The sequence below is a fragment of the Chrysochloris asiatica genome, unplaced genomic scaffold (assembly GCF_000296735.1).
Source record: "Chrysochloris asiatica unplaced genomic scaffold, ChrAsi1.0 scaffold00411, whole genome shotgun sequence".
Classification (NCBI taxonomy): Eukaryota; Metazoa; Chordata; class Mammalia; order Afrosoricida; family Chrysochloridae; genus Chrysochloris; species Chrysochloris asiatica.
Window position 1 is genome coordinate 729,141 of NW_006408929.1, and position 17,893 is coordinate 747,033.

The 17,893-nt window shown below is 40.5% G+C and overlaps 1 protein-coding gene across 1 annotated transcript in view; it reads left to right on the plus strand.

Moving 5' to 3' along the window:
- The first annotated feature begins 735 nt into the window (after positions 1-735).
- CAMK4 (calcium/calmodulin-dependent protein kinase IV) overlaps positions 736-17,893 on the plus strand; it is a 410,640-nt gene continuing 393,482 nt past the window's right edge. Inside the window, exon 1 of the mRNA XM_006876760.1 lies at positions 736-970. Within this exon, the coding sequence (XP_006876822.1) occupies positions 828-970 (143 nt within the window). The 5' untranslated portion in view covers positions 736-827. The remainder of the gene's footprint in view (positions 971-17,893) is intronic.

Genomic DNA, 17,893 nt, shown 5'->3' on the forward strand with positions numbered 1-17,893 from the left:
ATTCTAACTGAAGACCACCCAAAGGTGAGTCAGTTCAATGTGGATCACGGAACCTCCTTTTTTCCTTGCTTTCATTAGGTCAGGGCACAGGAGCCTAGGGGATTGAGAGCACAGGGCACCTTCCTATTTAAGCTTTGACATGGGGCCAAACAAGGGATGTCTGGTTAACTGGTACTAGGTGGGAGGGAGCTATCACCAGGACGCGTTCAAGGAGGGTTGAGTTGCGGCAACAACAGCCTAGTCCCTTTTCACCATCCGGTTGGGCCACCCGGACTCGCGCGCTCCCAGAGCGCGCTGGACGCCCGCCACTCCCGGAACGAGCGTCCCACTGCGCGCGGTCTCCTTTCAGGTTCTCAGCTCCCGCGGGAGGGTGCGTGGGATGATGCTCTGGTCCCTTTGCCTTCCCCAAGCTCCGGCATCCGGAGCCGCCCTAGGCGGCACCACCGCAGCCTCAGCCGGGGAGGGAGAAAGGAAAAAAGGGAGGGGGGCTGGAAAGGCTCGGCGAGGAGGAGGTGGAGAGGTGAGGAGGGAGGAGAGAAGGGGGAGGGCGTCTCTCTCCTTTGCAGAGCCTCCGCCTCCTCTCTCCCCTGCTGGTGGTGACTCCGGATTCTCCTCTACACCCTCTCCGGGTTCCTAGCTCCCTTGTCCGCCCACCTCCTTCTGGAGCGCGGCCGAGGGCACCGGGGGGCGGCGGTGGTGGTGGGTGTGTGCGTGAGTGAAGGACGCCACCTCTCGTTCCTGCGTTCGCAGGCGGCGGTGGCGGTGGCCGCTTGGCTTCTCATTTGGGTAGAGACGGCGGCGGCGGCTTCCAGAGTCCCGCCGCGAAGATGCTCAAAGTCACGGTGCCCTCCTGTTCTGCCTCGTCCTGCTCTTCAGGAGGGGCCGGGAGCCTCGTCCCGGATTATTGGATCGACGGCTCCAACAGGGACGCTCTGAGCCATTTCTTCGAGGTGGAGTCGGAGCTGGGACGGTAAGACGGGGGCGGCGCTGGGGGACTGCTGGCTCGGGCACCGGTGCTTCTTCCTCGGCTCCGTGGCGCTCAGGGGGCGTCCTGGACTGTGCGGAGCCAAGCTCACTGGGTCTCAGTCTCTCGCAACGACAGCCCCCCAGGGGATTAGGGGGCCGGCGTCCCTGCCCTTCCACATTTAGTGACTGGGAGAAAGCTAAACATCATTCAGGTGAGCCTCGGGTCTCCCTGCTTGGAGACCCCAGAGCCAAGGCCCGTGCAGCTGCATTCAGCAGCCCGGTTCCTTGCTACCTACCCACCTCCTCGCTGACTGCCACTTAACTTGGATGACAGCTCCCACAGCACGTGGGCCCTGTTTTCTCAATTGGTGTCTTTGCTCACGATTATAGCTTGTCAAATTATAGGGTCCTGTTTTTCTAGTTATTTGGGGGTAAGGAGGTGAGGGTTGCCCCTCTAAATCATGACAGAATTATTAAATTAGATTCCTCCTCTTACCCTTCACCAAGCTCTCGAAACCAAGTGGTACTAGAAATTAAACTTAAATACTAGCTTCCCTGCCGAGTCTGCTCAGGAGTGAAGGGGAGGGGGGGGGGAGGGAATGAATCATTTAAGAGTTGGAGGCAGAATAATGAACTAGTGTGGCTTTAAAGAGGAAGCAGCACATGGGGTCCAAGCAGTGGTAATTAGTGAGAAGAGTTCTGCTGTTCATCTTTCAAGTGTTGGAGTGATTTGGTTAAATTATGGATGCAAAAAGTCATCTCACGCGGGCTGCAGAAATGCCCCTCATCCCTCCTCTAAAGATCCAAATAGGTAACGATTTTGGCACACGTTTCATATTTTTTATTCATTGAAAATTATTTTTCTATACCTTCTTTTGCATTTCTTCCTTTCTGTTTCCATAGGTAAGCAGACTTCTTTTCAATACTCCTTTTAGATCCAGGATCTTTATATAAGGAATCTGAGGATGTAATTTCAACTGTTGACAAGTTATACCATTTGTCTGTAACACTTTTTGCAATTTTATCTTTCATTCTCTTTTTTCTGGAAAAAAGTTTACCTAACAGACACGCTCATTTTGCACCACAAAACAGTATTCTGCATGTTGGTACTTAGTGAGAAGTTTCAAGTGTCACTCCCCATCCCCATTTTGTACTATTAAGGTCCCATTGATTAAAAAAGATGTGTAAAAGGGCAAAACTTCTGAATGAAAATGTAGTAATTTGTCACTTTTAACTATGTTTAGAAATCTCTGAATATTTAATAATACATGCATACATAAGCTTACTGTTTTTGAAACTTTTTTTGCTTTTCATCCAAAGATTCTACTGCTGTGTATTCACTAGGAGGTTGAAATTGAATTTTTTTTTTTTTTTCCTGTAAGGTTTGCAACCTACCATCATTGTAAGATGCACATTAATCAAGCAGTATAAACTTCTGATTAAGGAGATTATCTACTTAAATTGTGTACTTGGTGTTTTAGAAACTACCACCTAGTAGAGGAAATGTCTGCTAGTGCTGCAGGGACTGTCTCAGCAACAAATAGAACTGCTTTCCGAGTAATTTTGACTTCAGAGGCCTCTACTAGGCTCCAGTTTACCATCAGTGTGTATTATCTTTATGAGTAATAATAAGCTTTGCCTCAAAAGTCTCCCTTCAGCTTGAGGAGTGGGAAAGTGGGTAGAACAAAATTTAAATAGCTGACTGTACATATTTACAGGAGGGTAGACTTTATAGTAAAAACCTGAGGAATTCAAAGTTTATTTACTTTAAAAATGTGGTATTAGTATTTGCAGTTCTTTTGGGAGCGTAACTGTGAATTAATTATATATTGCTAATGCTTGTGCTCTGTCATCTAGTTTTTAAAAATATCATAGACAACATATTTTGAGAAAAAAATAACGGTTCTTAGTACTTCTGGTATGTCTTTCAGTAGTAATGTCTATCGTTAGGAAGTTCTCTGTAAGATGGTGTTTAATTAAAACTTTGAGAGATATTATGATTTTATGACCCAAGTTGTTGTTTCCTAGAAAATAAACCTAAAACGCAAGGTAACTCTTGTTTTAGATATAAACTCATGTTTTGTGGTGCAAAACGAACTTGTCTGTTAGGTAAACTTTTTCCGGAAAATAAGAGAATGAAAAATAAATTAATAGGAATAAAAATATTAGTAATTTTTAAAGTCAGAGAATGTGACAGAATTTAATTGTAGTTATTGGCTGAATGACAAAAGTCCTCTTTGTAATGCACTGTTGAGAATGTGAGTCTTGGTGTAGGGCTGTTGTTGGATTGCAAAGGAGGGTTGATCCACAAGATTAGTGGTTCAGTCTCATCAGCTGATACTTGGAAACCCTATATAGGTTCGCTATGGGTTGGAACCAACTCGACAGCACTTAACAACAACAAAAATTGAGAATGAGGAGATTCTGTCATTTTATTTCAAGTATTTACTGTCAGCCTTATACTAAATCTGCCTGTTACTGGTGTTTGCAAGGGGAAATCAATTGACTCATTAATAACAGAAGCCATGAAGATGTTAAGAGAACATCATCTTTGGTGTTGTGTGATGCCATTGTTGGTAGATATAGGGTACTAACAGTGTCTTTATTACAATGTATTTGCAAGCAAATGGCTACTAAACTCAAGACCTTTGGGGCATGTTACCACTGGCAGCGTTTCCTTCTGTTGTGCATAGAGTCACTATGAGTTGGAACTCATATGGAATGTCACCTAAACCACAACTACCATCACTGGGAACTTCCTGAGGATTTGTTTGGAAACTAGCAACCAAACCAAACCCCACTGAGTCTTTACAACGCATAGCAACCGTGTAGGACAGAGTAGAGCCACCACATAGGGTTTCCAAGGTTGTAAGTCTTTTTTAGAAGCAGACTGATACATCTTTCTCCCATAGAGCAGCTTGTAGGTTCCAACCATCAACCTTCCAGGTTAGCAGTTGAGCGCTTAACTATTGCACCACCAGGGCTCTTGTTTGAGAACAAAAATGGCTAAACTCCCAAGAATAAGTGTAATCCCCGAATGGTGCTTGCAAATAAAGACCTATGCTGGCTAGTGGCAACACTGGTCCACAAGTAGTCATCCAGACCTGGACAGAAGTGGAAGGATTTAGGGTGATGTGGGATGGAGGATTCTTAAGGGTGGGGATGAGTGAGGAGTTATTTAAGAGAATCAGGCACATGAATTTTTTGCTAAAATCACACTTGAATATATTGCATAGTTCATAGACTTTGTTGCAAAAATTTTAAAAAAATCATGATACAACAACACTTTAATTTTACTGAAAAACATAAATTGCTCATGATCTTGTTCAAGATTCTGTATCCCTAGAGAACAGTTGGTTTTTTGCCCAGATAGTTGAGAAACCTGCCTTCTAAAGTTTTTTTCAAGGGAGAAGAAAGCAGCCTCTGATCCATGCTGCCCAGTGGTTTGGCAGATGGAGTGACAGGATTTGGCCGGGCTTGCTTTGTGATGGGGATTTGGCATTAACATTCAAACGTATGTCCTATTTTTCAGTTATGTCCCACTTTTCATTTCTGCCTGTTGCATCAGTTGTTAATAAAACTAGATATATTCCTAAACACACAGGTTCAGGGAAACCAAGTGAAACATAATTAGGACAGAAGAAGGAAAGTGTGTTAAACTATTTTGGAAGCAATTTAAAAATTTCCAATCATACTACTTTTTGTGGCTTGTTTAAGCTGGTAACTTTAAATTTTTCTTTTCCCCCTCTTCACTGCTCTCTCTTACGGTGGTTCACATGAAAAAAAAAAAAAGCATTTATATGGCTAACCAATTAAAGCATATAGGAACCCTTATTCTGTTTGTGAGTATTATTGCTTAAGAATCAACTTGATTTAGTGAGGAGTGTGTGTATGTATATATAGAACTCCTGGTGTGGCACTGTAGGATCAGCACTTGACTGTGAACCACAAGGTCAGCAGTTCAAACCTGCCAGCTACTCTTTGGAAACCCTATAAGTGTTGCTATGAGTCCAAACTGACTTGATGGTATTTAACAACAATAGCATACACAAACTGGAGTCCTGGTGTGGCACTGTAGGATAAGCACTTGACTATTAACCACAAGGTCGGTAGTTCAAACCCACTAGCTGCTCCTTGGAAACCTTATATATAGGGTCGCTAGAATCAGAACTAACTTGACAACTTTTAACAACAACAGCATACACAAATGGACAGCACTGTGTGTGTACATGTATAAAATTGAACTAAGTTTCATAAATCAATGTTTTTCTCATTATTGTTAATCTACTGAAATATTTTCTAGTCTGTAAATTTGATTTTATTTTGTTAAAAAAGTATTGGTTGAACTCTTGTGATTTCACATCCCACTTATGGGTTGTAACTCAGTTTGAAAAGTTTGAGGCCATAGACTTGTGTAGTTCAGATTAAAGCATTACTTCATAAGGCAAAACCAATTAGACCGGGCACAGCAACGTTTTCTCATCTTGGAGATCATGGTCTCTTTGGACCTGACATTATGGTGGTCTTGGGTCTAGCAGCTTCAAGGAAAGGACAATCTATGGCCTATTTATCTTCTCCCTAAAACTGTGTGACTATGACCCTAATCTTACTCAACTCTGGTTTCCTTTTCTGTCCTGTGGAAGTTCTGAAAACTACTACCTCTGTAGTGTGGAGGTGTTGAAAAGAATGCTGCTTTTTTGTTGGCAAAGTGCTTTGTGGCTATGAAATGAAAGAGATTCAATTTCACCTTCACTTCTTGTTTTACCACAGTTGTATCACAATTAGGGGTGAAATCAAATTTAACTAAGAGGCATGAAATGTCTCCAGCCTATATCAACCACTAAAGTTAACTGTGTAATAATGCTGAATGTGGGAGCACAATTATTGTCAAAAATATGAAAGTGTTGTGTAGACTGCCATTGTTGTTGTTGTTGTTAAGTGCCGTCGAGTCAGTTCCGACCCATAGCGACCCTGTACAGGGTTTCCGAGGGTGTAAATCTTTACGGGAGTAGAAAGCCTCATCTTTCTCCCGCGGAGCAGCTGGTAGTTTCGAACCGCTGACCTTAAGGTTCGCAGCCCGATTCGTAACCACTACGCTACCAGACTGCCATAGGGTCATTGTTATAAGAACACATTCTTTTTCCATATTTAAAATATTTTAAATGAAAAGTAACTTCTCATTTGGAAAACACACACACACACACACAGGTGTTGTTTGCTTCTAAAGAGCTTAGTTTAAAAAAAAAAAAAAAAAACAAAAGAAAGACAGCACTAACCACAAAATAGCTTCAAAGGACTTTCTTGTATAAACCCTTTGCCTCCAGAAATGTATGTTGGATCATGTGTTCAAAGTAATACATTTAAGAACAAAGTACTGAGTGGTAGTCAAATGAACTGTGTACATACTAGTTATTATTTTCTGGCTTAAAAAGTAGTTCTTTTTAGACTTCTTTCTGGAAAAATCTAAGATTTCCAATAAAAATATTTCTGAATATTTAAACTTTCAAAGTCACGTTTATTCAGCAAAATATGGTGTTGAATTGGGTGAATGAAATTTATTAATCCAGGTCAAAGAACAGCTTTATTTCGAATCAGTAACAACTCAAGTCAAATTTGACTCAAATTATATTATTCTTTGTCTTATTTTTTCCATCTTTTGATAATGTAGGATCATATGCTTTCATAACCTCAGTAGTTTATTTAGTTAAGTTAGATCTAAATGTAGATATGGATAGTACAGTATAAGCATATGAATGCCAGGCACCTTTCAGTACAGCCTATTTTTTTTTAATTGCTAATGGAGAGCTATGGTTGTGTGGGTGATATAAAAGGGTGAGAAGTTTGGGAGATGTTTCTTAGACACAGTTCTATCAGTGGCAAATACCGAAGAAGACAAAGAGAAGTATTTGGAGTTGTTGTTGCTGTTAAGTGCTATTGAGTCAGATCTGTCTCATAGCAACCCTGTATTGGGTTTCTGAGGAGTGACTGGTGGGTTTGAACTACCGACTTTGTGGTTGACAGTCCAGTGCTTATCATACAGCACCACACTAGGACTTTCTGGAGAGAGAGTGATATATACAGATGGGTAAGGGGTGGTACAGTCTTTCTCCAGATACTACTCCTTTCCTTCTCCCCTTTGAGAATCATTGTTATAGAAACTTGAAGCTCGTCCTTTCCATGATTTAGTTAAGTAGATGGAGTCCTAGTGTGGCCCTGCAGGATAATGCACTAAACTTATTGGTTTGAACCACAAGTTGGCAGTTCTCACTAGGCTCTCCTTGGAAACCCCATACAGGGTCACTATGAATTCATAGTAGAACTGACTCGATGGCTCTTAACAACAACAACAACACACACACACATATATAGATATGTGTGTGTATGTATATGTATATATATGTGTGTGTGTGTGTGTGTGTGTGTATACAGAGGTTTAAGCTTTGCAGTTGCTCCTCAGAAACCCTATACAGGGTCACTGTGGGTCAGAATAGACTCGATGGCACTTAACAACAACAATATATATATCTACATATAGATATGTTAAGTGCTATACATATAGATATATACACATAGATAAGGAGTTCTGGTAGCGTAGTGGTTACGAATCGAGCTGCGAACCTTAAGGTCAGCAGATCGAAACTACCAGCTGTTCTGTGGGAGAAAGAGGAGGCATTCTGCTCCCATAAAGATTTACAGCCTCGGAAACCCTATACAGGGTCGCTATGAGTTGGAACCGACTCCATGGCACATAACAACAACAACATAGATATAGATATATATGGAGAGACAGAGAGTGTGTGTGTCCTGGTATAACATTGTAGGATAAGCACTGGACAGTTAGCCACAAGTTTGGCAGTTCAAGCCCATCAGCCACTCCTCTGAAACCCTACACAGGGTTGCTATGGATCAGAACCTACTCGATGGCACTTAACAGCAATAACAATAAATAAATATATATATACTGTTAAATGCCGTCGAGTTGGTTCCGACCCATAGCAACCCTGTATAGGATTTCCTAGGAGCAATTGATGAGCTTGAACTGCTGACCTTGCAGTTAGTTCAAACTGACCTTGCAGTCCAGAGCATTAACCCATAGCACACACCAGGACTCCTGTATATGTGTGTGTGTGTGTATGTATGTATATATATGTATGTTTTTATTGTTAAGTGCTATTAAGTTAGTTCCCACTCATAGTAACCCTGTTTCTGTGTAGTGGCTGGTGGGTTTGACCTGGGGATTAACAGTCCAGTGCTTATTCTACAGCAATACACCAGAAATCTTATGTATAGATCGATACACATACACATATATATGCTTGTATATGTATACATTTTTGTATGTGTGTGCAAAACTTACCAAGCATGAGATTGTAATGGGAGATAAGATTGTTAGATCAAAGAGGATCTGTTAAAAAAAATAAAAAAAAAGACTGGGCCTCTGTCAGTTGAAAACCAAAGTTGTAGATAAAGAAAAAGAAACCATTGTGAGAGCAAGAGGTGGCTTAGAGGCAGCTGGCGGGGGAGCTGGGACTGTGGAAATCAGACTTGCCACAAAAAGAATGTAGAGCTGGGTAAAGAGAATTTATCTTATCAGTAAAACAACAACAACAAAAATAAGACAAAAACAGAAACAAAAAACTCAAACCTCCTACATGTTATGACAAGGGGAAGTGTGGGAGTGAAATCAGTTATTTAGACAGCCAGTGAAGGGCCAGACAGTAAATAGTTTAGGCTTTGTGAGCCACATGGTTCTGTGGCAACTACTCAGATCTGTCTTGAAATGTTGAATGAAAGCAGCCATAGAGGATATGTAAATGAATGCACTGCCTGTATTCCAATAAAACTTCCAATATACAGGAAAAATTGATGGAGGCTGTGGGAGAGTGCAAGAGTTAAAGGCAGTAGAGGTAAATACTATCAGATACACAGTCACGTAACAACTGATCTAAGAGAAAATAGATACAGAGTCTGAACAGGTGTGGGAGGGAGAGTGGGAGTATACCCACAAATACACATAGGTTTGACAGAGGAGATTTGTAAATTTGTCTTTCTTTATCTTTGCTGCAAATATTTATACTTATAAATCCATAAAACCATCACGCTTTATTTATGAATACTGAAATTTGAACTTTATTTAATTTTCAGGTGTCACAAACATTTATTTTAAGATTTTTTTCAATGTTTAAAAAATTCTAAAATCATTCTTAACTTGAAGGTTGTATAAAAGAAATAAAGTGACTGCTGTATTTGATCTATGACTCATGGTTTGCCAACCTCAGACCTAGATCAGTCAAACAAAATATCCACTCCTCCTTATTTACATGAGCATTTCAGGTTAAAATTATATCAAAACTTCATTTATTCTGGCAGTTGCTTATGCTCTTCCTTTCACTTTGATAATATAAACATAGTATTAGTTTTTTTGGGGTGGACACAACTTTCAGTTAATACTCACCCTTTTTCTATGTCCTATAGCTATGGAAAGAGACCCTGATGACACCGGTTAAGCACTTGGTTGCGAACAGAAAGGCCAGCAGTTTGAACCCACTAGCCACTCCAAAGATATGGCAATCTGCTTACATAAAGATTACAGCATTGGAAACCCTATGGGGAAGTTCTGCTCTGTCCCATAGGAATGAACTGGAATCAGATCGATGAAAGTGGGTTTGGTTGTTAGTGTTGTTTTGCTATATTTATTGATAGAGCACAGTGGCTTCATAGGAGATAAGCACTGGACTGTGAGCCACAAGGTCAGTAGTTTGAGGCCACCAGCTGTTCCCTGGAATAAAGATGAGGCTTTCTGCTCTGGCAAAGATTGAAAAGCCTTAGAAACCCTAAACAGGGTCACCATGAGTCAGAACCGACTTGAGGGCACTTAAAAGCAACAGTAAATATGTATTTATTGAAACTCTTACAGTCACAACTGTTACCTATTCAAGTGTATGGCTAGTTCCATTCATTGACTTTTCTTTTTTCCTCTGTGTTTTATCTGATATTAATTGATGTTTACTTTATATACTATTTTTTGAAAAATGAGATATGTTTACTTAAAGTGCATTTATATTAAATGTCTATGCTGTTATCAGCTTTTACATCTAAAGACTATTTATCAGAGTGTAGTATGTTTTGTATCTTGATAATTAAATCGATTCTGGGTTGTTCACTTTACCATTATGTAAGTGACAGCTAAATACAAAATAAAACATCAATTAAAGGCTTATCTTCAATTAGTAAAGTTTACTTTTTCTGTTCTGTAATCTATTATGTTCATGTTGAGTAATATGTATGAGTCAGTCCTGGTGAGGCCTTAACTTCAGGGTAGGTGATTTAAACCCACCAGCCACTCCTTGGAGACCCTATCTATACAGGGTCGCTCTGAGTTGGAACCAACTTCTAGGCACTTAACAAGAACAACAGCAGTGCCTTGCATTTATCTCCAATGGACTAATTGTTGTTGTTAGTTACTGATGTGTCAATTCCGATTTATATTGACCCCATCTACACAGAGTAGAAATGCTCCATAGGGTTTTCAAGGTGTGGCCTTTTGAAAGCAGATTGCAGGGCCAAGGCAGTTTCTGAAGGGCATGGGGGGTGGGGCGTGTTGAACCACCAATCTTTTGGCTAGTAGTTAAGCATTTAACTGTTTGTACCACCCAGGGACTTCTAGGCACCTTTAATTGGGACCCTGCTTAAATAAACAAGGGAGCTCTGGTGGCATAGTGGTTAAGTACTCATCTGTTTTTTAAGAGCAGTGTCAGTGGATCTAACCTTTGTGCTGCTCCATAGGAGAAAGATACCACAGTCTGCTTTGGAAAGACTTGTTGCTAAGTGCTGCAGAGTCGTTTTCTACTAATAGCCACCTTGTCTAGGGTTTCTGAGGAGTGATTGGTTAATTTAACTTCAGCCTTGAAATCCCTGTGGGACAGTTCTACTCTGTCTAATAGAGTGGCTTTGATTTGAAATCAATGGATTTGGTTTGGTTTTTTAAATAGTGATCTTTTAAAAATAATTGAATTATTCCCTTTTTATTTTGCATAGACTTTAGAGCTAAGCTCAGCAGCATCTTATATTTTGACCAGAGTGGTGGGGCATTCATGTGCAGGGTGTGTGTAATATAATTGTTGTTGTTGTTAAATGTCATTGAGTTGCTTTCAACTCAAAGAGATCCTGTATAGGATTTCTGAGGAGCACCTGGTGGATCTGAACTGCTGAACTTACAGTTCAAACTGACCTTGTGGTCCAGTGCTTATCCTACAGTGCCACACCAGGACTCTGTAATATAATGGGGTACTGGAAAAACTTCTTGAGAATCTACTTTTTTTGTTGTTTCTAACTTTTGCTATTGATTTTAATTTTTGAAGTTTAGTAAATATTGTAGGTATTTGCATATATAATGATATATAGATGAATGTACATTTATAAATACATTTGCTTTTGTTATTAGCTTCCAATAAGTCAGATCCTGACTTATAGTGACCTTATGCACAGTAAGATGTGCTGGTCTTGTGCCATCTCCATGATTTGTTGCAGATTGGAACATTGTGATCCATAAGATTTTCACTGGCTTATTTGTAGAAATATATATAATTTGTGGTCATGTGCTTAAAACATTTGTTGGGGTAATTATTGGATCACAGAATGATAGTTATAAGTAGGTACTGAATAAACTCCTTTACTTATTTTTAAATAACATTCTACTTTATGAAAATGATTTTAAAGCAAATATGTAGATCAAAATGCAAGCAAAAAAGAAGTCATACTGCAAGGTGTGCCTTTGTGCAGAAAGGGGAAGTGGGTAACTACGTAGTATACTTTGTTATGCATTTCAAAACTGCTGATGGAAGTTTTTGATAAGAACTTACTGCCATTATAACCAAAAAAAGTCACCCAGAAGAAAATAGAAAAAGAGTCGAGGCATATAGCTTTCATATGAAACAGGCTTAAATCCATTTTGGATTCCACAACAAAGATGAGATGTTCCCTTTATTTGTCTGCAAGAACTTCAATTTTACAGTACCTAACTTACTTCATGACAAATTTTGCCAACTGCTGGCTCGGGCAACTTATTGCACTTGCCTGAAGTATTTTGTGCAGAGTGCTTGAAGAGTTGTTGGCATTTTGTGCCAGGATATTAACTCTGTTAACAAGTGCATTGTAACTACTTATTTCTTGCATTATGCTTCAGCATAATATGTTTGAATAGTTCACCAGGTACAAAAGTATTTCTTAACAACAACAACAGCAAAAAGAGTAGCCTTTAGATCACTCTTTGATTGTAATGGTATGACATAAAAATATAAATGTTCCCCAAAGGTCCAATTATGACATGTTTGTATATGTTTTCTATACTAATTTGTAAAGGCATACTTTCTTAAATCATTCTTTCATTTATGTCATGGCTTTAGATGGAACTTGACTAATTTTACAAACCAGAACAAAGAAGAACATTGGAAGTAAACCTGCATTTATTATGTTTATACATCTATTGTTATGTACAGTGCAGTTCTGAACAATTTCTTCCTACTTAAGTCCCTGTGGGTGGTTCAGCAGGGATCTTTGTATTTTACCCATCATTGTGCAGAATCTTGCACGTGTTATCTAGGTACCTCCTTACACATTATTGACTAATTTAGTGAGTAACCTACCTTCTTTCATTTAAGACTTTTAACAGTTGTGTAAACATAATCTTTAATTGTGACAATTGATCCAAGTTAGCCTTTAACAGGATTCATACATACTGCCAACTGTTCATTCAAGTGAATCTTAGATGTTTTTCAAAGCTCTCTGTCAGGACAACCACTGAGAAGATTGTTGTTGTTATTATTAAGTGTCAACAAGTCAATTCTGCCTCATAGTGACCCTGTATAGGGTCTCGAAGGGGTGGCTGGTGAATTTGAACTGCCTATGTTGTGGTTCAAACTGACTTTGAGGTCAAGTGCTTATCCTATGGTGCACACTAGGACTCCACTGAAAAGATAAGACTATACTATTAAATATATAATCAAATATAAAACAGAATTCAATAAATCAGCCTGGCCTAAAATGTTCAGTCATAATAGGTCTCTAAAGATTTCTTGTGTGAGTGGAAACATTTTTCTTGGCTCCTGTGGGATTCTGGATCTTCCCTCCTGTCCTTTTACCTCAATGTGAATATGTCAGCTAATAAGAGTTCAACGAGGTAAACTCATGAGAAGCTCTCCTGAGTGTAATTTGTAACTAGAACCGAACTAAAAACAGAATAAAAAAGGAGACAGAAGATATCATATGTATGCATGGCGCACCAATGAAGTAGACACTGAGGCAATCATAAGGACCACCCACAGCAAACCAATGGCTTTCTTTAAAATACGGAGATTCTGTGGAATGTCTGGACTGAGCAGAGGGCCAAGGGAGCAGTTGGCTTTTCTGACCCAGGCCAGGCGAGGGCAGCAGAGTGCTGGTTCCTACTTGAATTGGTAAGTGCTGGAGGGCTCTCGGGGAACTGCCATCCAAGACAGAAGTGGGCTGGGCAGCTACTACCATGGATGGGGCATCAAGCAGACTTTTCTGCATGGGTGAATTGATAGGGGTGATAAAGAACTGATGGGAAAAGCCGGGGCTAACACAGGAACTAAGGGAACTGAGGTGTGGCATGCAGGGCAGGCAAACTGGTATTAGTACTCTGTTTCTTGGTAACTTAGTAACCTTTGCACATAAAACTGAGCCTCACTAGGCCTCATCTTCAAAATGAAGAGTAGGATAGATATGTCACAGTTGCTGTGAGGGTTGAATGAGATCATGTATGTGAAACGCTTAGCTCAGTACCTGACACATAAGCTTACAATCATTCCTCAAAGAAGACATAAAGGTGGTTCAGAAGTAAGTAAGCAGGTTGCTGGTGATCTGAATTGAATATCTAAAGGATAAATGCTTTGCTTTAACTAAATTCCCTTCTAGCTATATCCCTCACCACTTTTAATGACCATTATGGCATATTTACCAAGAACTTGGTGTGGTTCTGCTATCTTTATGTGCATTGGAAGTTATTTGGCTAGCACTATACCACCATTGTACAGATGAGGAACTTGAGACACAGGAGAGTAAAGAAGCTTGCCCATATGGGAGAAGGGGTAAGGGGAGCATGCGCTTCCCCTTATACCCTCCTTGGCCACAATTCACTCCTCACTGAGCCTTATTTCTATGGTGTTGCTCATGAAATTCTCTTGGCTTGAAATTTCATTCCTCATCTAATCCTTCCATGACAGAGGCCTTTTAAGATATCATCTTCTCTGGGATCCCTTCATCTGCACCTCAGAGAGGTTTTTTTCTTCCTTTCTCTTTGCCTGCCATTTCATAAGTAGTGTAGGTTGCTGTTGAGTTGACTGCAACCCATGGTAACCTAATAATAATAGACCACAGCACGGTCTGATCCTGCATCATCTTTATGATCACTGAGCTAGCTGAGTTCATTGTTGTGGCTATTGTATCAAGCCATCTCATTGAGGGTTTCCCTTGTTTTTGATGGCCTTCTGCTTGACCAAACATGATGTCCTTTTGTGGCAAATGGTCTTGCCTGATAATGTGTCCAAAATAAGATAGCTGAAGTCTCGTCCATCCTCACTTATAAGGAACATTCTGGTTGTATTCGTCTAAGGCTGATTTTTTTGTCTTTTTGATAGGTCACCCTATAGTCATTATTCGCTGCCAGTTTGAATGCATTAATTCTTCTTCCACTTTCCTTTTTTATTATTAATTTATTTTGCTTGCATCTTAGGCAACTGAAAGATCATGGCTTGGGTCAGACAATTCATATATACCTGCTTCTGAAGTGTATTGTCTTCTAGAGAAATGCTTTGTTGGCTTCCCTACCAGAGCATCTGCTTCTTGGGCAGAGAAATTCATCTCTTATCCTCACTACTAAGCCCATCCCTCTGATCCAACAGCATGTAGAAATCATTGGACAGTATCATTAATATTGCATTCAAGTAAAATTTTGCTAGAGATAATACAAAAATGACTGCAATCATACATTGACAGAGAACTGAGTTGGTACCAAGTGGATGATACCTAACAACAACAACAGCAAGAAGTCCCCTGCTCCTCAGCATAATTCTTTCCCCCATAGATGCTTAATAAATATGGAATAGCCAGTGAATGAATAAATGTTAGAGGATTTAGGCAAACTGCTGCATGAAAATGAGTAGACATAAATTTCTTTCTCTCTATTCCCACCCCTCTCCACAAGATGTTTCCCCTAATTCTTTTGTTGTTGAAGTGCCATTGAATTTCTTCAGACTCATCCCGACCCTGTACATGATTTCCAGTGAGCAGCTGGTGAGTTTAAACTGCTGACCTTGTTGTTTAAACAGACCTTGCAGTCGAGTGCTTATCCTACAGAGCTACACCAATATTCCCTACTGCTACCTCCTGCTAAACCAGCACACTGTGGAATGACTTGTGCGATGCTGTCTCTCTCTCATTTAGGATGCCAGGTGTTGAGGGCCAGGCGGGCCTCTGGTACCTTGTTCACTGCCATGTCCCTAGCACCTAGAGCAATATCTGGCACATAACAAGCTCTCAGTAAATATTTGTTGAATAGATGAATCAACTTATACCAGCAAGGCATCTGCAGCCACGGAGCTCTGGTCTTTTATTAGCCTAAGCTGTTTTATAGAACTCTTGTCTCCTCCTGTGGCACTGTAGGATAAGCACTGGTCTGCACACCTCAAGGTTGGTAGTTCAAACCCACCAGCCACTCCTTGGAAACTCTGTGCAGGGTCATTATGAGTCAGAACTGACTCAATTGCACTTAATTGTTTCTAAATGATCAGAAGTAGTTTGGCTTTGTCTCTGTGATTAGGTTATTTACCAATGAGGTCACTTGTAGCCACAAGCATCTGAACATCTCTGTGTGTATGTTTCAAGTTGAATTCTCTATATGATTAGTTGTTTTTAAACTTTTTATTGTGAACTGAGTGATAGTTTACATGGGAGAACATTAGCTTTACACCATCGTTTCATTGCAGTCCCTTCCATGCATCATCATTCAACAGTATTTGCTTCTATTCCAGTTTATTTTTTGGTATATTTTTTGGGGGTGGAGTGGGGTAGGGGATGTACATACTCAGGAATATATAATAATTTAAACAAGCAAAGGGCACATTCTGCAAGCCTGCCTCCTGGCCGACAGTACCTGGTTCCTCTCTTTTCATGAGTCCAGAGTCCTCAGCTGCTCCCTCTATCCATGTCCTCATCTCTGCCTCCATCTCTGGTGTCACTGGTTCTCTGGATAGGGTCTCACATTCCGCTTGTGCTCTTCTCCCTTGATGGCCTGAGGGTCCTCTGCTTCTGGACTGTAAGATTAACTATTCCCCATTTTTGTTACAAAACTTCTACCTTTACAGTTGTGACAGTTGCAATTAGTCATGATAACAATTACTCACTATTGAATCATTAGAATCTTATCCCCATCTCTTTTCACCAGACCCGTCTAGACAAGATGAAAACTACTCAGCGAGAACTCTATCTTCCCCCGCACACTCTGAAACTAAACTCCCTCTTGAAAATTTGTAAACCAATCACTTCGTGCTTCTATCCCCCTGCATTTTAGGTAGCCAGTGTCTAAGTTGCCCATCCCTATCTACCCTGTGTACAGAGGGGATAGCATTGATACTTGATGTGAAGACTCCTTCCCTCTCAGTTGGTATTTTGAGCTACTACATCCAGAAGTGTAGGTCAAGTTCATCAAATTGTAGCAATTTACCCTCATTTCCTTTATCAAAAATTGTTTATCTTCCTCTAGTCGAGTTCTGATTATCAAGCCATCGAGGTTAGGTCACATGGGTACTATCTGCAAGTTTGGGCATTCTTGTGAGTCTTACCTCAGTTCATATCAGCTGGATGCTTCATCTTAGCTCTAGCTTTTGTGGCTATGTCCTTTTCCATGGGCTCAGAGGTCCCCAGATCTTACCACACTTCAGACCAACCAGCCCTTCCTCTTCTCACTCTCATCTCCAGGTCAACAGGAGTCTATGGAACGTGGTTGAACTCAGCCCATTTCTTCATTGTTGCCTTTCCCCCTCTTCCACTTACCAGTAGACCAACAGGGTCACAAGCAAGCTTGCATGCCTGCTCATGTGTTCCCTTTGAGTTTGAGTCTTGGAGAGGGGTTTGCCCTGAAGACACCTGATTGCTTGCCTTGATGGCTTCCTGGCAAACACCTTGTTTGTTCTTGTAGTAGTCAATGGATGATTAGTTTTTCTATGGGTTTAGGAGTCATGGTACCTTCTGAAGTACTAGGGCTCTTATGTTCTGAAGTTATAAATGTATTGAAGGCCCTTGGATAATTTAAATCTTATTATGTGTTTTTTGAATGTTTCATATTTTAGAAACCCTGTATTCTTTGTTGGAGTCCTGGTGTGGCACTGTGGGTTAATGCACTAGACTGCAAAGCCATTTGAACTGAAAGGTCAGTGGTTCAAGCTCACCAGCTGCTCCTCAGAAACCCTATACAGGGTCACTATGGGTCGGAACTGATTCGACAGCACTTCACAACAACAACAACAACAACAACATACTCTTTGTTACATTTTCTACTTTTATTTCCTTTACCAGTTGCCATCAAGTCAAGTCTGATTCCTGGTAACCCTATATATGTCAGAGCTGTATGCCATATGGATTTTGAAAGCTGAGATTTTGAACATAGGTCATCAAGCTTTTTTTCCAGGTACTCTCAAAATGCTATATACTTTCAGTTAGCAATTAGGCTGGTGTGGTGCTGCAGGTTAATGGCAATGGACTGAAAAGTCAGTTTGAATTACAAGGTTGGCCATTCAAGCTCACCAGCTGCTCCTCAGGAACCCTACACAGGGCTGCTATGGGGCAGAACCGACTCAATGGCACTTAACCACAGTAATCACCACCTAGGGACACCTTTACTTACTTTGTT